Source organism: Rhinatrema bivittatum, chromosome 8, assembly GCF_901001135.1.
Source record: "Rhinatrema bivittatum chromosome 8, aRhiBiv1.1, whole genome shotgun sequence".
NCBI classification, from domain to species: domain Eukaryota; kingdom Metazoa; phylum Chordata; class Amphibia; order Gymnophiona; family Rhinatrematidae; genus Rhinatrema; species Rhinatrema bivittatum.
Genome location: NC_042622.1, coordinates 110742010 through 110764529, shown reverse-complemented (window position 1 = coordinate 110764529; position 22520 = coordinate 110742010). Strand labels below are relative to the sequence as shown.

Below are 22520 nucleotides of genomic sequence, written 5' to 3'. Positions count from 1 at the left end.
GATGCTCGAACGCCAATCACATCCCTTGTATTTGGTGTGAAAGTACTTGCGCTCACCAGCCTAGCATGGATGTGTTTGTTGTTACTATTATTTGATAGGGTTTTGGGAAGAAATCTGCGCCCATCCTCAGGTTGGGAGACTATAGCCACCAGGACAGTTCTGTTTTCATTTCCTGTGAAATCACAATTGAGGAAAGTGATTGCCTCCATCAATCTTTCTGAGCTCAGATTCCCCTTTGTAAGGTGGCACATATATAGTTTCGTGTGAAGCACTACGGTTATTTCCACCGCCATATGCCCTGGCGCTGCCAGAACTTGAATAGATGTTGCCCATGAACTACTGAATAGGGCAGACATGAAGAGGTAAGGCTCAGAATTTTGAGGGGAAGTACATCTTTGATTTTTCTGTATTTAGTAATGCCCCAATGAAGTGGAGCAACTGGGTCAGAATCATTTTAGATTTTGGGAAATTTACAAGAAAACTCAAGTCCTGGAGAAGCTGGATAAATTTAAGGGATTGTTGTTGCATGGCTGTCTGAATTGGTGCTGAAATTAATCAGTCATCCAACTAAGGGAACACTTGGATCCCTTGGTGTCGCAGGTGTGCAACAACCACTAGGCACTTTGTGAAGACTTGTGGAGCTGCTGAGTATCCTAAAAGGATTACCTTGTACTGGCAGTGGTTGTCGCTCACCTGGAAACATAGTATTTCCAGCAAAATGAATGAATCTGGATATGCGCATATGCATCTTGGAGGTCCAGTGAACACATCCAATCTCCTGTCTGAGAAAGGGTAAGACTGTACTTCCTCTGCACATCTTGAACTTTTCCTTCTGAGGGTGGATGTTCAGTTGGAAGTCTAAGATTGGTCAGAGGCCTCCTGACTTCTTGGGAATGAGGAAATTCCTCTGAATGAGGAACTACCTCTATGGCCTGGTGGAAAGGTAGACCTTGTATTTCTGCTTGAAGTTGTTTATGTTGACAGTTGATGTGAACAGTCACCAAATGAGGTAGTTGTGGAAGGTGGGCAAAGTTGAGATGGTATTCCCGTTGCACAATGGAAAGGACCCATCGATACTTCATGATAGATTGCCACATGGGTAGGAAGGATGATATCCTGTGAAAATGCAGGTGGTGATTGAGGAGTGGGTGACAGAGAAAACCCAGCTGCTCTGTCTTCAGAAGGTGCATCCATTGAGGATTTCTCCTGTGGTGAGAATGGATGTGCTCCCAGTACAGTATCTAATGGGAGGTGTGGCAGAACAGGAGTTAGTGGTGCAGGTGGAAAAGCAAAGAGCCACACTGCGAACCTATATACTTAAAAGTCAAAGAACAAAAGGTATCACCTAATCAACATCCAACAATGCTCTTCACCAACAGATAATAAATATTATGTACAAAGGAACCGCATCAGCAAGCCTTAGACGACATGCTTAGTAATGAGCTAAGCCATCCGGTCTTTTCTATCATTTGCGGCCCGAGAGGGATTTTGAAAATACACCAACCGGTGCTAAAGGTGTCTATAATTGTTTATCTATGCCTATCAAATATTCCTTATTAGTAATTGAAAATTCTTTTATATCTCCAAGGACAGACTCAAAAAAATGACTCAACAGCGGCCAAAAAATTGGAGACTCAGCGTCCCGTTCTGAAAAGACTTCTTGTTGTGACATTGACTCCTGATGAAGCAACCTAGGAGCTGCGAAACACGGCCGCTGTCGAGTCATTTTTTGAGTCTAAGTCCTTGGAGATATAAAAGAATTTTCAACTACTATAAGGAATATTTGATAGGCATAAACAAACAATTATAGATACCTTTAGCACCGGTTGGTGTATTTTCAAAATCCCTATCGGGCCGCAAATGATAGAAAAGACTGGACGGCTTAGCTCATTACTAAGCACGTCGTCTAAGGCTTGCTGATGCGGTTCCGTTTTACATAATATTTATTATCTGTTGGTGAAGAGCATTGTTGGATGTTGATTAGGCGATACCTTTTGTTCTTTATTTGGCAGGTGGAAAAGCACCATAACCCGGGAGAAAAAAGTCTTGATTATATTAGTTTTTCCAAAGAAGTTTGCAGCCTCTTAAATCGGAGATGGTGGATCTGCATCTTCCTCCGGTACAAGTATGGGTTCAGGTTGTAGGGACAAAGATTTTGTAGATGCAAGAGGAATTATAGAACATCTTGAATTTGGGCCCTCCAAATGTAAGCCCTGGATTATCAGGTGGCTTACAGGCACCATGCAAATAGGTGGAGGTAACCTGTATGACATGATACAATAAGGCACCAGTAATGCTGCAGTCAGAATATGTGAAGTCTATTGGACTGTGACTGGTTCCCCCCCATGGGGAGTGGTATGTGAAAACTTCCCTAAGGAGTTGTAAAGTTTTTTCCTGAATTTCATAGCCAGGAATGTCAGAGAAAACAAGGGATGAAGTGGCATAACTGGAGGTATCTTATGTGCTGGCTGCTTCAAGTGTCAGGTGTCTTTTTGCATTGAGGGCTTCGAAACTATCAGTGCGCCTCACCAGGATTTTATGGTCTGCACAGACTATACCGATGCTGTGAGTGCCGGGCGCTTCAAATACATCATTGACTGATGTAATTGGCTTTGGGTGCTTCTCTTCCATTTGCCAGCGTGGCTTGCATCAGGTGCTTCTTTGTTCTTTTGTCTGATGCACTGTTGATGCTTGAAGATTTTGTTTTGACAGAGGCCCTGGGCTTCAAGTGTCAGCTGTTTCAAGGCCTGCATCGTGGTATGTACCAATGGACTCGCCTTTTGCCTTTTTATGGCAATTTGTTCACCCTCTCTCTTTTCCTCTTAAGTGGAGATTTGGGGTGTCTAGTCCATGTTGACGCAGAGGAGCCGATACTCATTGTGTCAGCTGGGAAGTGAGATGTAGACAGACTGTCATTTCTTCGGGCCCGACAGTTCCTCGATTTTCCTCCCTCTTCTTTTCAGCTCATGGAAACATTTTGCTACAGGCTGGACAGCCGAGCTGATAACACAATGTATGTGACATGGACATTAAATGACCATTCACAGATCTTGAAGGGATTACCATTTTCTTCAAGTTTTTTTTTTTTGTTTTGAAATAGTGGCACTGAAAAGTGCCATTTGTGGGATTATAGTAGCAGGGGTTTGTCAAAGAAACAGAAAACTTGTGAGGTAATGAAATGAAGAGAGAAATCCACCTGGGCTCCCATGTGGGTGAAAAAAAACTAAAGGAGATTATAGGAGTTGTCTGGGCAGGAACTGCCACAGATGCTCAATAGAGCAAAAAGTTCTGCTAGCTGTGAGAGAAGTCCATTCGTTGCCAGAGGGCATCAACCCAAAGATCATGGCTAATTCAGACTGCTTATCCACGGAAAATGAGCACTCAGACTGCAGAAGGAAAAAAAAACCAAACAAAAAAAAAAAAAAAGACAAACAGGTCCATAGGGATCCGATCATGAAAACAATGACCACAGGGTCAAAGCACACCGAGAGAATGTCAGTCTCATCAACTTTTGTGGCTCTCATTGCATCTTTTACTAAACTAGAACAGAGTTTTGAAGGGGTGTACCTTCAACACAGCTACTGATGATCCATCTTTATCAGCCAGTATGCTTCTTGCTATTCTGCACAAAAACTCTGATAGTATGAAGGCACGGGGAAAAGCAAAATTGCTTACCTTGTAATAGGTGTTATCCCAGGACAGCAGGATGCAATCCTCACATATGGGTGAAGTCATTGAAGGAGCCCTATTGCGGAAAACTTTCTGTCAAAGTTTCTAGAAACTTTTGACTGGCACTGTGAGGCCACTGAGCATGCCCAGCATGTCATGATATTCTCTACCACAGGGGTCTCTCTTCAGTCTCGTATGTAGCAATAAGCTTTAGCAAAAAATAAAATAAAACGTATCTGACCCAACGCCGCGGGGTGGCGGGTGGGTTTCGTGAAGACTACATCCTGCTGTCCTAGGATAACACCTATTACAAGGTAAGCAATTTTGCTTTATCCCAGGACAAGCAGGATGCTAGTCCTCACATATGGGTGATTAGCAAGCTAGAGGCTGAGACATTTTGTAGTGAAGCAACAGTAAAGTATTGTTGTTGAAAATGAGTCAGCTGAAGATCACAGCAGGTTGGCTGTACAAGGAGTTGGGTTTAAACCGGAAATAAGTTCTTAAAGAGATTGCCCATAGGCCTAATCTTGTCGCCCTTCTTTGTCCAAACAGTAATGAACTGCAAAGGTGTGAAGAGAACTCCATGTTGCTGCTTTACATATGTCAAGGATTGGCACTGAATGATATAGTGTGCTACTGAGGTTGACATTGCTCTTACTGAATGTGCCTTTACTCGCCCTTGGAGAGAAGGCCTGCTTTTTCATAGCAAAACTGTATGCAATCTGCTAACCAGTTGGATAGAGTATGTTTACCCACTGCTTTACCCGGTTTGTTTGGATCATAAGATACAAAGAGCTGAGTGGATTTCCTGTGGACTGCAGTGCAGTCTAAGTAAAATGCTAGCGCACACTTACAGTTCAATGTAAGGCCCGTTCTCCTTGATGAGAATGAGGCCTTGGAAAAAACGTGGGTAAAACTATGGATTGGTTCAAGTGGAATTCCGTAACTACCTTGGGAAGGAATTTTGGATGTGTACAGAGAACCACTGTCATGTAGGAATTACGTGTAGGGTGAGTACATGACAAGTGCTTGTAACTCACTAACCCTTCTAGCTGATGTAATGGCTATGAGGAATATAGTCTTCCATGTGAGAAATTTAAGATCACAGGAATTCATGGGTTCAAAAGTAGAACACATGAGTCTCCTTTTGATGCATCTCCCATCTTGTTATGGTAAGCTGAGATTGCACTTAAATGGACTCTTACATATGAAGTCTGGAGACCAGAGTCTGAAAAATGGTATAAGTAGTCTAGTAGAGAAGTAATGGGGCAGGTGAAAGGATCAATATCCTGTTTGCACCACAAAGTAAACCTTTTCCATTTCGAAGAATAGTTCTTTCATGTGGAAGGCTTATGTGAAGCTATAAGCACTTGAGATACAACCACTCAATCTTTTAACCAATGTAACATCCATGCTGTCAGGGATAGGGATTGAAGGTTGGGATGGCGCAACCGACCCTGATCCTGAGTTATGAGAGTGGGAGCTACTCCCAGGCGAATTGGATCCCTGACTGAGAGGTCGAGAAGTGTGGGAAACCATACTTGTCGAGGCCAATATGGGGCTATGAGTATCATGGACCCCTTGTCCTGTTGTAGCTTCACAAGAGTTTTGGTTATGAGCGGTATTGGAGGATACGCGTATAGAAGGCCTGAGTTCCAATGGCGAGCAAAGGTGTCCTTGGCTGGCTGGTTGTTCCGTTTGTGTAGAGAACAGAATTTATCCACTTTGTGATTCAGATGTGACGCAAAGAGATCTATTGTTGGTTGTCCCCAACGTTGAAATATCCTGGTCACTACTGGGGGATCCAGGGACCATTTGTGTGGTTGGAAATGACAACTGAGTCGATCCGCCACTACATTGTGAATGCCTGCCAGATAGGTGGCCCGGAGAAACACTGAATGGCTCAGGGCCCAGCTCCAAATCTGTGCAGCTTCTTGACAAAGGAGATACGAGCCCGTACCTCCCTGTTTGTTGATGTACCACATGGCAACTGTGTTGTCCGTTTGGATGAGAACAGTCTTGTGTGAAAGGCAGTCCTTGAACGCATGCAGCGCATAATGTATAGCTCGAAGCTCCAGGAAATTGATTTGAAATGTTGCTTCAAGTTTTGTCCAAATGCCTTGGGTTTGAGAGTGTCTATGTGAGCTCCCCAACCTAAGGTGGATGCATCTGTAGTTAACGTCATTTGTGGGACTGGTTGCTGGAAGGGTAGGCCCTTGCACAAGTTGTCTTTGTTCGCCCACCATAGAAGAGATGATTGTAGCTGGTGGGTGACTTGAATGGCTTGGATCCATTGTGTTCGCAAAGTCCATTGGGTGACTCTCATGGCTAACCTTGCCATAGGAGTGACGTGAACTGAGGAGGCTTGTGGCCTAGTAAAAAAGTTAGAAACTGATGAGCTGTTGCTCGTTTCTTTGAGCGGAGTGCGTTTGCCAGTAGGGAAAGTGTCTCTGCCCGCTCCTCGGGTAGAAAAGCCCTTGAGAGGATAGTGTTCAATTCTGCTCCTATGAATTGAAGCAGGTGAGTTGATGAGAAATCCCATCGAATGAAGTACAGTAATTGTTTGATTGAGAGAAGCGAGAGCTCCTTGTTGAGATTGATTTCTGATGAGCTAGTCTAGATATGGAAAGCCATGGACACTTTGTTTGTGCAAGTGTGCTGCTATTACTGCCAGACATTTGGTGAATACTCTGGGAGCAGAGGCAAGGCTGAATGGCAATACTCTGTATTGGAAATGGTGACCCACCATGAAGCACAGATACTGGCGATGAGGGGGAAATATTGGAATGTCAGCATAAGCGTCTTGTAGATTCAGAGAACAAAGCCAATCTCCTGTTTGAAGAAGTGGAAGCATGGTGCCTAGAGAAACCATCCTGAACTTTTCTTTTTTTAGAAATTTGTTGAGATTTCTGAGGTCTAGGATGGGACGAAGGCCTCCGGTTTTCTTTGGAATGAGGAAATAACGGGAATAGAATCCTCTGCCCCTCTGAGGCCAGGGTACTGGCTCTACAGCCCTGGCTTTCAGAAGGGTGGATAATTCTACTTGTAGTTGAAGCATGTGATTTTCGCTGAGATGAAAATGACGGAGGAAAATCTGTGGGAATTGAGAGGAAATTGAGTTGGTATCCGAGATATTACGGACAGAGCCCATTGGTCTGATGTTATTGGCGTCCAATTGTTGTAAAATTTGGATATCTGGCCTCCCACTGGAAGTGGTTTCAAAAACCAGCAGCAGGTTTTGTCTGCGGAGCAGGTTGAGGCCTAGCTGCCCTCAGCTGTCTTGGTTGCGGTGTTTTGTTGAGTTCTAGAAGGCCTGGCTCGAGACGTAGGGGGGTAATACCTCCTTTGTCTGTAAAAAGGTCTTCTAGCTTCTTTTCACTGAGGCCTACGTGCAGAGTGTGTAGAGGGATCTTGTGGAAGCGAAGAAAGCTGCCTCAGTGTGCTCCTTTAGTTGAGTCACTGCATCTTGGATCCAAAAAGATTATCTCCCAAGCAAGGGAGGTCCACTAATTTATCTTGGACCTCAGGTCTAAGGTCTGAGGCCTTAAGCCATGCCCATCTTCTGGCGCTGATCCCTGATGCAGCTACCCTGGAAGCTGTTTCAAATCCGTCATAGGCTGCCCGGACCTCATGTTTTCCGGCCTCCAGACCCTTGTGGATGATGGCCTGGGCTGCCTCTTGATACTGAGTTGGAAGAGATGGAACAAAATCTTGCATTTGTTTCCACAAATCTCTTTGATATTGGGTCATGTAGAGTTGGTATGAAAAGATGCGAGAGTTCAACATGGCCCCTTGATAGAGACTTTACGACCCGGGGAATCTAAAAACCAGTGATCTTTACCTGGGGGATTCGATAAATGTGTTCGAATTCTTTTTAATCTTTTTTGTGCAGACTCCACCACTGCTGAGTGGTGAGGGAGCTGCGACTTGATACCCAGGAGCAGATGGTACTAAATATTTACTGTCCATTCTCTTGACAGCTGGAACGGAGCAGGGATGTTCCCACAGGCGATGTTGCAATTCTAGGAGAACATCATGCACTGGTATGGCTACCACTTGCTTTGGAGGGTCGACAAATTGAAGCACCTCCAAGGTTTGATGCCTGGTATCCTGCTCTGTAACTAATTTGAAAGGAATGGTGTCAGCCATTTCCTGGACAAAAGTGGTGAAAGCAAAATCTTCTGGAGGAGATGTCTTTCGAGGATCTGGTGGGGATGGTTCAGACATAAAATCCTCAGATGAGGTATCTGAATTTGTGTCACTCCAAGTGTCATATTCTTGGATGTGTTGAGGAGTTGCCGAAGTCTTAAGTGGAGGAGGAATGCCAGAAGGTCCTGGCAATGGATCTTCAGGATATGACTCCTCATGATGCTCTTCCCTTGGATTAGAGGGGAGAGAATCAAGTAGATCCTGATATCTTTTCATTAGTATTTGATGTGCTGACTCTGGGTGTCTTGGATCCCCAGGAAGGAGTAGGACCGATGTTGAAGGCTTCGGGATCGAAGATGGGACTAGTGTCTTCGATGACCTCTTCGAAACCACCGTAGTTTTGCCTTGTTTGCTGGGCATCGGCACAATCGTGAAGATCAGTGCCAGAACCGATAGGGCCATTGACATCGGCATGGTTACTGGTAAACTCGAAATCACCGATGTTGGCATCGAAGTTGTCACCGGCATCGGCAGAATCGCCAGAATTTGTTCTTTCAGGGCCTGCATCACTGCCTGCTTGATGAACATGGACAATTCCTGTGATACAGCTGGGATGGACGGTGGAGGAGTGGATGATACCTCATGCGATGGCTGTATGGGTTCCATCGATGTCGTAGGCCTTGACGGTGGCGGTGTTTCCTTGTGTTTCTGCCGCTTTGCGTTCGGTTCTCCAGGGGAGGGAGTTAACGTAGGTGTCGGGGGCAAGTCTGTGCCAATGCTTATGTTTAGGCCTTTGTTCGATTACTGACCTTATCGACGCAGTCGATGGTGTTGGCGATGCCTGATCACCCGGTCCCTCCAGACGTTTTTTTAGCAAAACTTTTTTGGTGACTCCTGCTGGGGACGATTTTGTCGACGAAGGAGAGGGAAGGAGTTTGAGGTGGAAAAGGTGCTCCATTTTCTCTTGTCTAAGTTTCCTGCCCTTTGGAGTCATTTCTGCACACTGTTGGCAGGATGAGACATCAATGTTTTTCGCCTAAGCAGAGAACGCACTCAAGGTGGGGGTCTGTGATAGACATAGATTGCAAATCGGACATTTTTTAAAGCCTGAAGCCATGTTTTCACAGACAGCCATCGATGAAAACAGGGAGAAATTTTCTGAGAGAAAAAAAGTTCTTACTTACAGTAAAAACGATACAGATTTCTCACCGTCCGGTGGAAAAAGTGAAAGAGATCCCTTATGGGAGAGATAATTTGAAAATAATGACTTTTTCAGTCAGTGATGTGCGAGTAAAAACTCACAGGGCTCCTATCTCCGCGATGCTTACAGCAGCGCGGAAAAATGAAGACTGAAGAGAGACCCCTGTGGCAGAGAATATCATGGCATGCTCAGTGGCCTCACAGTGCCAGTCAAAAGTTTCTAGAAACTTTGACAGAAAGTTTTCCCGCAATAGGGCTCCTTCAATGACGTCACCCATATGTGAGCACTAGCATCCTGCTTGTCCTGGGATAAAAGGGTATTACCATGTTTGCAGTGCATTCTCAGAAAGGGTAGTATTCCACATTGGTCACACTACAGTTACATATTTTGCCAAAATAAACCTCACATCTTTTTAAAATAACCATGTTTTAATTGATCTTAAGATCTAGTATGAATTTCTTTTAAAAAAATTTTAACCAGATTTTTGTCCAATTACAATTTGGCCTAAAAGTAAAGTACAGCGGCATTTATAGCAACATTTGTGTGGCAGAGAAAGACTACATCTCCTCCTAGATCCCTATACAAAGTGCACTTAATATACTTCCAGGGGCTAGAAATGTTGCCTCTGTAACATTGCCTACTCTGGTTGGCCTGAACAACAGAAGTCCAGCCTGGGAATCAAATCCAGGTTTCCTGCAAAATGGTCTACTGTGCAGCAGAGCTACTAGGATAGCCTGTGATAATATTAACTAATGATCAATGATTTTCATTTTACCTCATTGGTGACCTTTGCTCCAAACAACCAGCCTGCTCCTCTAGGGCTAATGGCCCAGGTGTCTACATCCTCCGGATCAGACCACACAAGGTCACAAAACGCTCCTTTGTGAGGGATTTCTTGATTACGCTCAATGGTTCGAATCTGATCCAGCGTCTTGATGTCTGGTGATAGACCACCGTGTACGCACAATATCTGCTCATCTATTAACTGATAGAAAACATCATCTTAACAATCATGTTTGCTACTTAGCAACTGCTAATGACATCTGTCCAAAAAGCTTGGGAGTCTAGAAAAATTAATTTAGAAGTCGTGATAGAAAAATGTGCAAAATTCTACTTCTGACACAAACATGACAGTTAAAGAGCGTTCAGGAAACACTCACTATTATAAAGGTGATTTATTCAAAATTTTTTTAGCACATAATCAAATCTTACTTTTGTTTGATGCAATGATCATGAAGCAAACAGGCAAGAAATACTGATATCAAAACAATCCCTGTGCAGAATTTTATAGTTTTCTTTACTAAATTTTTAATATACACCAACATATCAAAACCAAGATCTAAACTCATATATAGTAGTCAATTTGCCCCCAATCAGTTAGTCAAGAAGTTCCAACTATGGACTTTCTCCCAGATTTGAAATAAGATCCAAACTAGAACATAGGAAGAAATGTTATCTGGGCAAGGCTGTTTGGGGGAATATATTGGATGGAACAGTAAAGTCTTTTATACAAAAACGGTCATATTAGGTGGATCCTTCTGCTTCCAATGTGATGCTCTCACACTTTGCAGCCATGAGCATTTGAACTGTCAATTTGCTGACAGAATTTGCCATCCCCTTTTCTGGGACATAAAGCAGATACACTATCAGATTGTTGTTAATATGATTTGTAATGTCCAGGATAAGTTGTCAGCACTTTTTGCCAGAATACAATAATTTTTGGATAATTCCATCATAAGGGTCATGGTTCCTACTTCACCACAGTCTCTCCAGCATTGTTTTGACAGTTTTATAAATCCTTTTCAGTCTACAGGGGATGTAATACTAACAAAAGTATTTAAGAGTTTTCTATTAATTGTTCAGATATCGAAGTTTTGGCTAGCCACCATCTGATTTCTTCCCAGCTATCTTCATCAATCGTACAAGAAACATTCCTTTCCCAGTCCATCTCGTGCTTCAAGTCCCCCCCATGATTACCACACAGCTCCTTATACACCTATACACCTTAGAAACAAAACCTTTAATGGCCACACCATCTTTACAGTATTTCTCAAACCCCCCCCCCCCCCCAAAAAAAAACCACACAAACAAGTAAGAGACTAGCTCGTTTACCCCCTAAAAATGTTGAGCCTGCAGAAATGCATAACAGTGCACATCCAATAATTTAAATTTTTCTCTCAAAGCTGCAAGCCAATAAGCCTTGGGAATTCAAAAGTTGGCCTAATACAGTTAATCCAGCTTTTCCCCCATTGCTTGGACTAGGACTCCTTCCCGGCGGAGGGCCGCCACCACCACGACTTTGGTGAAGGTGAGTGGTGCGGTCGCGAGGCCGAAAGGCAGCGCCTGAAACTGGAAATCCTGGTTGAGGATGTGGAAGCAAAGATACTTCTAGTAATCACAGTGAATCGGAATATGGAAGTATGCCTGTCAAATCGAGCGACGCGAGGAACTCTCCGGGGCGAATCGCCGTGATGACCGCTCGCAAGGTTTCCATGCGAAAATGTGGGATCTTGAGGGCCCGGTTGACCCTCTTGAGGTCTAAGATCGGCCAAAAAGCCCCATCCTTCTTGGGAACCACGAAGTAAATAGAATACCGACCTGTGCCGAGCTCCTCTTTCGAACTGGGACAACTGCACCCAGACTCAGAAGTCTGACGAGGGTTTGCTCTACCACCTCCCACTTGAGACGACCACATGTGGAGAATACAAAGAGATCCAGTAGGTCACGAACAAATTTGAAGGCGTAAGTCTCGGACAATGTCGAGGACCCACTGGTCTGACATAATTTTGACCCATTCCTCGAAGAACAGGGAGAGGCAACCGCCCAGAAAAAGTACCGAGGAATCGGTCGACTGAACTTCATTGTGTGGCAGGCTTTGGGGTGGGGGTGCTGAGACTGGCCCTCGCGAAAAGAGCGACACCCACGAAAGGGCTGAGACCAAGATTGAGACCGAGAAGAATAACCCCTAGAGGAGCCACCTTGTCCGCAGGGCATATACCTCCTCTGTCCCCGGAAGAGAGGACGGGAGGGCATAAACGATCGAGATTGTTTCGGATGGTCCTCCGGAAGCTTATGAACCTTATTTCCTCCCCAAGGAGTCAATAAGCTCAAGGTCCTCTCCAAAAAGCAACTTACCTTTAAAAGGCAACGTGCCCAGCCGTGCCTTGGAGGACGGGTCGGCCGACCAATTGCGCAGCCAGAAGAGCCATCTAGCGGATACCGCTGAGACCATCGCCTTCGCCTGGATGCGGAGTAGGTTGTAAAGCGCATCAGCCCCATATGCAATGACTGCTTCCAGACATTCAGCCTGCTCCGCCTCTGCAGACGGGAGGTCCTGAGTGCCGAGTAATTGTTGAACCCACCTGAGACCTGCCCGCTGCATGAGACTGCTGCAGATAGTTGCTCGGACCCCCAGGGCCAGGACTTCAAATATACGTTTCAGATGGGCCTTGAGCTTACGGTCCTGTCCGTCCTTCAGAGCCGATCCCACCACAAGGATGGTGGTGTGCTTGGTGACCGCCGAGACCAAGGAGTCCATGGTGAGGATCTTCAACATGTCTAAGCATTCCTCCGGGAGGGGGTAGAGCTTATCCATAGCCCGCCCCACCCGGAGTCCTACTTCAGGAGCCTCCCCATTCACGCAAGAGCAGCAACTTGTGCATAGGATGAAAGGGAAAAGTGCTTGCCGGGGCCCTGAGTCCCACCAGGACCGGGTCCATATTCTTGGGCAAGGAGGCCATAAGGGTATCCGCAGGGGGCCCCTCCAGCCCAATTCCTGGAAGACAAAGGGGATGAGGGGCTCCAACTCCTCACACTGAAATATGCGGAGAACTCTAGGATTGTCCCCCTCCAGGGGCAGGAGGGCGCTCGCTAAATCTGAAGTGGGATGAGGATCCAGAATAACTGGGGCCACCCCCGGAACCACCCGCACCCTAACAGATCCCGGAGGTTCCGCGGCAGGGCAAACAGGAGGGGCACGGAATTTTCGCCGGGGAGGGGCAGGGGAAGAGTCCTCCTCCTGCAAGCTAGCCCGAATCAGGAGCTGCAGAAATTCCCAAAATGGCCGCTGTTCCCGGGCTTTGCCGACCCGGGAACGGCCTGGCCATGCGCTGGGGGTTCCATCCCCGGGCTAAATTTGCCTGCCCTGCCAAGGAGGGGGCCTTCCTCACCGGGCGGGCAGGCTGAGCAGAGCCCCTCACGCGACGAGGGCTCCCCACACGCTAGGCAGGCTGCTGGCCGCGGCATCCTCAGCGAAGAGAAGCCACGCGGTGAAGAAAAAAAGTTAAAAATAGAACGATTGGCAGCCCTGCTGGCAGGAGCAGAGGCAGGGGAGTGAAGCCTGCATGCTTCTGTCTGGCTGCCGGTTCGAATCCCAGGAAAAAAAAAAAAAAGTTTAAGAATTTTTTTTTTTTAAACCCAAACTGAGCACAATAATTGAGCACTATGCTCCCTAAGCAGCCGGAGGGGGGGGGGGGGGGGGGGGGGGGGGGGGGGGGAGAGAGGAGACGAATGACTGGACAACCAGCCTCGGTCCCCACACCTGGAAGCAATCATGGACTCAAGCTATGCCCAGCACAAGGGGCGAAGCCCCCCTGAGTCCGGCAAGAGCCAGGGGACGGGACCATTTCCTGCACAGCTGAACCAATTAGCTTGAGACTAAAAATTAAACTTTTTGGGGTTTGTTTTTTTATTAGAAAAAAATCCTACAAGAATCCCTAAGGAATAAGTACTTGCTTGATCCAAGAAGAGAAGAAAAAAAGAAGTCTGACTAGCCTTCTTCAGGAGACTGAAGGGTGAGCTGATCCACCTGCTGGAGACAGACAAATACTGGAAGGCTGCAGGGTAGGCTCTGTCCTCATATAGGATACCCTTTCAGTTTTGGTCTGTCTCCACCTACTGGAAAGGAGGCTCAACCCACGGTCTGGACTGATCCGGGTACGTACAGGGAAACATTTTAACTGCTCTAGTCTTCTTAAGAATTTATGTGAGGACAAGACTTTGTGCCTCCTTTAAGTTTTCAGTGGAGTCCCTTAATGCTTTTTCTTCCCTCTGCTTACTCTTTAATTTGCAATGCACCCAAAATCTATTTGCCTCCAATTACACACTTCACAGCATCCCAAAGTATAAGAGGATTTACCTCACCAGTACCATTCAACCTCATATATTCCCTAATCTCCTGTTCTAATTTGCTACAGACTTCTTCATTTCAAAAAAGGGCATCATTAAGCTTCCAAAACATCTTCAGGATATGCCTAGAGAAATGTTTCTTTTATTGTAAAGCCTCTGAAGCATACTACAATGTTCATGGAGAGATTACCTGGCTGAGGACCCAGGGCCCTACAGGCTCTTTCAATGATAGTTTCCAGTTCCATATTCTCATTATCTCATAAACCACCGATCTCAGGTAGGCCTTTTAAGTCTCAGACTGTTTCACCTAGACCTGTTTTCCAAGTCCTCTATATTTTACCTAACATTTCAGCCTACAATCTTTCAAAGTTGGAGATAATAGCTAATAGCTCTTTCCACTACCAGCTGCTCCTCATGATCTTCTAACCATAGTTCTGATTCACTGAGGTGATTACCTCAGATCTCGCCCTTCAAATCTATGATATCTAGTATTTTGCACAGTGTCATCAGGTCTCTCTTCAGATCACATAACCAAGTTTTAAGTTCAGCCCTGGTAAGTTCTTTGCTGTTTGCATCATTCTTATCTTCCTCAGCATTCCCCATCTCAAACTCTAAGAAGCCTGCTTGCGTATCTGAGGTCCATGCTTCGTGTGTCAAAGAAAGTCTTCCAATCAGCCATCTTGCATTGGTTACCATGCCGGCAGTATGTGCGTAGATTTTTAGATGCCCCTACTGGATTACTGCTGGTCTAAGTCTGTATTAAAAAGCAATTTTTTTAGTCCATTAGGCTGGAGCTCTAAAGTTAAGCAGCCATCCTTGGGAGTGATATCACTTCCTCTCATCCTTGTGCAGAATTTGCACATACAAGAACTAGAGAAAGCAGAAAAAAGTCACTGTGGTCCTCCCCAGTCCATCAATCTCCCCCTCACTTATCCTGATGGGGGTTGCAGCTGCAACCCCCAAAACAGCTGTCTATCTGGCACCATATGGCTCTCAGAGCCATGCTGTGCCCAAACTCCTAAGCTGGTTTCATGAGACAAATGAAAGAAGATAACTGCGGGAGTTGAGGCAAAACGCACCTCAAAAACATACTAAGCTGTACCGAAGGGAACAACTATTCTGGGGACCACAGCTGTAAGTGAGGTGAGGGAGGCTGGTAGAGATCAGGGATGGTGCTCCTGGGGGAATTCTACACCAAAACTTTAAAAATTCTCCATTTAAGTATCTTCTGAACTGCAGTTTAAATTATGCAAAGACAGTAATTTTGCTTGTAGAATTTTGCTGAATTTTGAATTTTTATGCAAAAAATCTCCCTCGAGTAATGATTCAATGCAAATTCATATTCTGTCTTTTCTGACTTGTCAGTCACTTCAAGAAACTCATAGTTCAATGTGTATTTTATAGGTCAGATGACACAGTTGATCAATAAAGTGAAAGGGTGTGAATGTAGAAAAAAATAAGAGGGAAAATGATTTGCAAATAAGCCATACTACAGAGAGCAAAATATGGCAAAAGCATCTGTTTTTCTGTTGCCTTTATCACTACCTAAGCTATTGCCTATAATAATGGATTTCACAATGTAACTTACAGCTGCTACTGTGAGCATATCAAAAACCTTGGTACAGTATCGCCAGGCATTTGCATTTCCATACTTAGTTTGGCACTCATCTGTTGAAGGAAAAGAAAAATCCTTAGGTCCACTTTTAAAGTCATTAAAGACATGAGTACATGACAGCATTCCAAACATGGAGACAAAATGAGATAACTGGTTTTGATACATGTAATTCTGCTTTGAGTTTTGTTAAAGCAGCTTTATGTCATCAGGTGTAAATAAAACAATTTTTAAAATAAGCTGTCACCACATTGTCCTTTTTGCATTACATCTGAATAATTCATGCCCTGGAAAGCACAGTGCAATACAGCAAACCAAGATCAGTCAAGTCGAGACATCTAGAAAGCAAACAGCTTAAGTGAAATACTTCTGCATTTTATACTCATAGTAATGTGGGGTGCAGGGGGGGGGGGGGGGAGGAGAAGAGATTTACAATAGGGGCAGAGCTCATTGGAGAGAGTCACTCTCCAAATCACTGTTAAATAGGAAGAATCTCAAAAGGATCCTATCCACTGCCAAAGTATTGCACAGTGATCATTAAAATGGGGACCTTTTCTCGTAAATAAAAAAAAAACCCAAACCCATACAACCCCCCCCCCCCAATTTGCCTTCAGAAGAGGGTTTATTTTAAGGTTTCTTCATGTTCTGCAACAGCAGCCCCAATCTTAACTTCGCAGAATATGAGAGAAGGAGAAATTACTATTTATCTGGTAATTTCCTTTCCTCTAGTAAGAGCAGGTCAATCCCCATGAGTGGGTTATACACCTCTGCCAGTAGGTGGAGAAAAAGGTGACCTCACAGGTGAGGTGAGCTCAGACAAAAGGAAATATGGCTAGTAAACTAAGAGCTAGAAAAGCCACTTACCAGTTTTCAAAGAAGAGCAGGAATCATACTCTGCATAGCTCGCCCAAAGAAAATAGCAGCAGCTGAGGGCGGGTTAGAGATTAACCTGCCTTTACTAGAGGAAAGGAAAATCGGGTTTCTCCTTGCTCAGCATTCAAAGCAAATCTCAAGAAGGGCGGGAGGCTGCCAGCGGTCCAATCAATAGTTTCTGTGCAAACGCGGTGTCCTCCCTAGTGCAAACATCCAAGCAGTAATGCTTGGAGAAGGTGTACAAAGATGACTGTCGCCACTCAGCAAAAATTTCAGCAGGCAACAAAGTTCCACCTACGATACCACCTGAGCCCTCATGGAATGCAGTCTAACCTGTTTCGGCAATGCCACCTCAGCAACCACACAGGCTGCTCTAATGATTTCCTTAACCTAGCGGACTATCATTTTCTGCATTGCCGGTGCTCCCCGTTTACCTCCACCATGGAGCACAAACAGGCAATCAGACTTCCGAACAGGTTTAGTCATCTCCAAGTACCACAGTAAATGATGGTTAACATCCAAGGAACACAAAAGATGGTACTCGGCTTCATCCCTGTCTCTGTCCAAAGCAGGCAGGGAAATGGACTAATTCAAGTGAAACTCTGAAACCATCTTTGGCAAAAAAGGTACAGTCTGAAGTTGAACTGCACCTGGAGTCATATGGAGAAAAGGCTCGCACCAGGAAGAGAGCCTGCAGCTCAGAGAACAGACACGCTGAACAGATTGCTACCAGAAAAACTGTCAAGGTAAGAAGCCACAAGGAAAGAGCACACAGTGGTCAAAAAGTCAGACCTACCAAGAACTCGAGGGCCATGTTAAGATCTCACAGAGGCACCAAAATCTGCAATAGGGGCGCAAATGCTTAATTCCATGCAAGAAATGGGACACATCCGGATGGGAAGACAAAAGGCCCTCCATTGACTCTTCCCCTATAACAAAGCCAGTGTTGCAATTTGAACCTTCAAGGTGTTAAAGGCCAAACCCTTAAGCAATCCATCCTGTAAAAAAAATCCAAAATCAAAGGAATATTCACCCCGAGTAATTGCTCAGAACACTAGGACTTAAAGACCCTCCAAACTAACAAGCTAGAGAAGTAGAAAATTTCTGGCCTGAAAGAGAATGGAAATTACAGCAGGTGAATAACCGTGCTTCAACAACCGAGCCAATCTGTAAAAAAGAATAGACTTGGATCCTTATTGTGCCTCATGTGCCCCTGACGTAACAGATCTGTCAGAGACAGTAGCCGGAAGGGGACTGCCCACCAGAAGTCTCTGGAGATCAACGTACCATGGCCTTCAAGCCCAATCCGGAGGCAAAGTATGGTGTTTGTTTGACTTGCAATTTTTTGTACCAGCCTGCCTATTAAAGGCCAGGGCAGAAATGCAAACCACGTGGCCACTCCTCAATGACAATGTTTATGGCTATCACTTTTGGGTTCTGCATGATACTGAAGTGTGGCATCAGTAGCATGCGAAGTTCGCCAACAGATCTAGATCCAGTAGGCCTCAGCATTTCATCAGGAGCTGAAAAGCCTCATCCGCCAACTCCCATTCTCCTGGGTCCAAGCTTCTCCTGCTGAGGAAATTGGCTTAGATATTGTCCTTTCTGGCAATGTGATAGGCAGATATGCTTAGGAACTTCTGCTCCGCCCACAACATAAGTGTATCTATCTCCTCCGACTCCTGTCTCTTAGTTCCACCTAGATGATTGAGGTAAGCCACTGTTGATGCATTGTCAGACATTATCTGGACTGACTGAGCATCTAGGCACTCTGAACTGCAGGTACGCCATCTGAACCGCTGCCTCCAGTCTGTTGAGGTTCCACTGCCACTCTGCTGCATTCCAGCGTCCTTAACACCAACTCCTGGACAGTGAGTCCCCCAGCCTCGGAGGCTCGCATCTGACATTAGCATCAACCAATCCGGTGTCGTCAGGCAAACTCCCTTCCTGAAATGATCTGCCTGTAACCACCAGTCCAAATGGAACTTCATCTCTAATGGAAGGAGCAGCCTCACCACATAGCTCTGCAACTGTGGACTCCATTAGGAGAGCTACGCACACTGAAGAGGGCGCATATGAGCCCTCGCCCAGAAAACCACTTCCAATGCAGCAGCCATCAACCCCAAGACCTGCAGATAAGACCACATGGTCGGACGAATAGAGTTCTGCAGGGATCGAACTCGTATCATTGTGCGGATCAGAGACTCCGGCAGAAATTCTCTGCCCTGCCTTGTATCAAACCAAACCCAGAGATACTCCAAGGACTAAGATGGCTGCAAATTGCTCTTGGCCTAGCTCCTGTAGCAAGGAAACCACCCTACAGGAAGCACGAAGACTCTCTTGCACATCCTAGGTTTGAATCAACCAGTCACCCAGACAGTGGTGAATTAGAATGCTTTCCTTGCAGAGAGACGCTGCTACCACCACCATGACCTTGGAAAAGATCCGGGGCACCATGGGTAGCCCTGAAAGGCAAGGCATGATCCAGAATAGCAAGCCAGAGGAACAGCCGATTTTCCCAATGGATGGGAATATGTAGCTACGCCTCCATCAGATCTAGAGACGTGAGGTATTCCCCTGCTTGTAATGCCATAAAGACAGAGCGCATAGTTTCCATCCTGAAATTTGTGACTCGTAGAAGTCAGTTAACACCCTTGAGATCCAGAATGGGCCTAAAACGACCCTTCCTCCTTGGGCACAACAAAATGAATGGAATAGCAGACAGTTTTTTGTTGCAATTTGGAAAATGAGAATCACTACGTTCCGGTTCAATCGCCTTTGTAACATCGCTTCTGCTGCTACCTTCTAAGGGGAGTTGCAAGAAGAGACCATAAAAGCATCTGGAGGAATGCAATGAAACTTGAGAGCATACCCATCCCGAAACAATTTGAGAAACCATTGTTCCAAAAGTTATCTGGACCCATCTGTGATAAAAACGGATAGGCAACCACCTATCTTCTGCACCACCAGGTGAGCCCGCAAACCTAGACTGGGAAGAGCCCTGCATCCTTTTGACATCCTCAGGGACAAAAAGGACTGAGACCTGTGGAAGGGATGGGACCTCTAGGAAGAACCTTCCCTATAAGGCTGAAAAGTGCCAGTTGTCTCGAGTGGCCACCCACCCGAAAAGACAGGGCAAATGAGGGACCTGGGTCTCATTTGCCAGTTTTTCTAATTCACTGCCAAACAAAAGCAAGCCCTTGAAGGGCAGCTTGGTAAGATTGGCTTTTAGAATAGTATCCACTGACCAGTTGCTCAGCCACAGCTGCAATAACCAAAGCAGATCCTCTGGCGGCTGTGTGAACCAAGTTACATCCCACCTCAGCTAAGGCGATGGCCCCCTGTTCTATCATAGGTCCAAGATTGAACATGGTGCTAGCAGAATCTTGACAAAGACAGAAGGTAGTCCAAGCTACCACAGCACAAGAAATAATTTAAGTTCATTGTCACTGCCTCAAAGGCTTGCTTTAGGATAGCCTCAAATCCTTCTATCATATCCCAAGTATCCTTCAAAGCTGCACTTCCCTCTTCCAGGATGGTGGTATGTTTTGTGACAGAACACACCAAGGCATCCACTTTAGGGGAACGCAACTGCTCTCTAGCCTGCAGATCCAAGGGACATAAACCCGTCAAGATAAGTCCTCCTTTAAAGGCTGTCTCTGGCACACGCCATTCCAGATCAATCAACTCCTGGATTTCCTCCAGGAGGGGAAAGAGACAAGAAGCCTTGTACAGGGTGATTAAAATGGGATCCTTCTTCTGCATCCTCCAAGTCAGAACTAGCCATGCCAAACTTCAAGGTCTGAAAGATCAAGCACAGCAACTCACTTCTATGAAAGAAATGGAGAAAAGTTTTACAAGACTCCAAATCTGGGGGAATCTCCCCTTCCTCACTAGGAGAGCCACCATCGTCAGTATCTTGATCCATCTGCATTCCAGCCTTGTTGGACCATGCTGTGCCACAGCGCTCAACTGTGGAGATGGGCGGAGGAGCACTGAGCACATGGAGCTACATTAGCAGGCAATGCCAACACAGAAGACCACCCTGTAGAAATGTCTGCAATCCCTAAAAGAAAGGACAGGTCCATTTCAGGCCCCCATATGCCTGAAGCTGACATCCTGAAAGCAAGTGTCTCCTGATGACTCGGTCCGTGCATAGACAGAGAGGGGTCGTGCCATTCAGTCCCACTGCCTGCAGATCAAGGAGATGGACCATTATCAGCAAACTCAGAAGGGGGTACATCTCCTTGAGCATCCAGGCAGTGCTGACACAGGCTTAAAGACAGTTCTGCCTGAATGGCTCCGACGTGGCATGCAGCACAAATTGATAAGTGCTTAGGCTTCTTAGCCGCAGGCATCATGGTTGTAAACGTGCAAAACAGTTAAAGTTTGTGCCTAAATTATGTGTGCCCAAAATGGACATGCAAAAATATGTGCATGCAAGTATACACACCTAGGCCGCATGTCCAACCAGGCGTTCAAAATGAGTACCCAAGTACAGACACAAAAAAAGATGAAGTTGGGTTCATAACCGGACCAGCAGGTGTGTGCCAACGACCCACAGCGAAAAACATGCAAAATCACCTTATGGCCTACTATGCGCTAGGGATGTGCATTCGTTTTGAACGAATGCACAATCCGCAATGTATAGATCCCTATTCGTTGCATTCGTGGGTCCGCAAAACGTATCGCGATCCACCACGAATGCAACATATACTTTTCCATTCTTTTGGTTTGCGCCACAGTGTTTGAGAAATAGAAGGCCATTGATAAAGTAAGGGCGGATTGGCCTATCGGGGATCGGGTTTCCCCCGGTGGGCTGGGCTAGCGGATCACGTGGCCTCCTCTGCTCCGGGCCATAGAAATGAAGAGACTAGGCCGGCAGGGCCGAAGAAAAGATGTCTGCTGCCAGCCGCTGCCGGAGAAATGAAGACCGGCGTAGTCAGCCACCGACTGAGAGCAGGCCGGCAGGACCGAAGAAATGAAGATGGCCGCTGCCAGCCGCCGCCAGAGATGAGCTGTTCAGCTGGGGTGAGTGTGTGTGTGTGTGTGTGTGTGTGTGTGTGTGTGTGTGTGTGTGTGTGTGTGAGAGAGAGAAAAGAGGGGTGCTTCTGTGTGTGTATGAGAAAGGAATGGTGCTTCTGTGTGTGAGACAGGGAAGGTGCTTCATGTATGAGAGTTAGGAAGGGTGCTTATGTATGTGTGTGGTGTATATGTGAGTCAGGGAGGGTGCTTGTGTGTGTCAATGTGTGTGTGCTAGAGAGAGATGGAGCATGTTTTTGGCTGGCTTGTGGCTGTGAGAGAGGGCATGTGTGGGATTGAGAGCTTGTGAAAAGTAAGAGAGAGCGAGAGCATTGTGTGATTGAGAGAGACTGGCCAGAGAGGAGACATGTGTGAGAAAGACTGATTAGGGAGATTACTGGTGTATGTGTGTGCGAGAGAGAGTCACTGGTTGGGGAGATGATTGGTGTGCGAGAGACAAACTGGTCCTGGGGGTGTGTCTGGTGTGTGTGTGAGAGACAGAAGAGACTGGTTGTGGTCCCTAAGGAAGAGGACAGTGAGGACAGTTTCAGCAGCTACTGCTGTGGCCTGCAAGGGAAAGGAGTAGGAGAACTGCTGGAGAGGGCAAGTAAAGGTGGCTTTTAAGTTTATTTTTCTTGATTGACTACCATTTTAATTATTGGGTGGTATGTGATGTGTCTGCTGTTTGAAATATTTTATTGGTGTTTGGTAAAGCTTTCACAATTTGCATGAGTCTTTAATTATTGGATATTCTATTCATCAGTGTTTTGAAATTATTTTATTTGTATGATTTTATAATTATGATTAATGATTTATATATCTTGATTTTATTCATTTGTTTCACGAGGAATGGTGAAATTTTTGTTT

At 45.7% G+C, this 22520-nt stretch overlaps 1 protein-coding gene across 2 annotated transcripts in view; it reads right to left on the bottom strand.

Annotated features, from left to right (window-relative positions):
• The window catches only part of PPP6C (protein phosphatase 6 catalytic subunit), a 73468-nt gene that overhangs the window by 5599 nt on the left and 45349 nt on the right, over positions 1-22520 (bottom strand). For both annotated transcript variants that reach the window (XM_029614486.1, XM_029614485.1), the window contains exons 5-6: positions 15735-15814; positions 9795-10004 (exon numbers count right to left, since the gene is read on the bottom strand). In XM_029614486.1, the coding sequence (XP_029470346.1) occupies positions 9795-10004; positions 15735-15814 (290 nt within the window). The remainder of the gene's footprint in view (positions 1-9794; positions 10005-15734; positions 15815-22520) is intronic.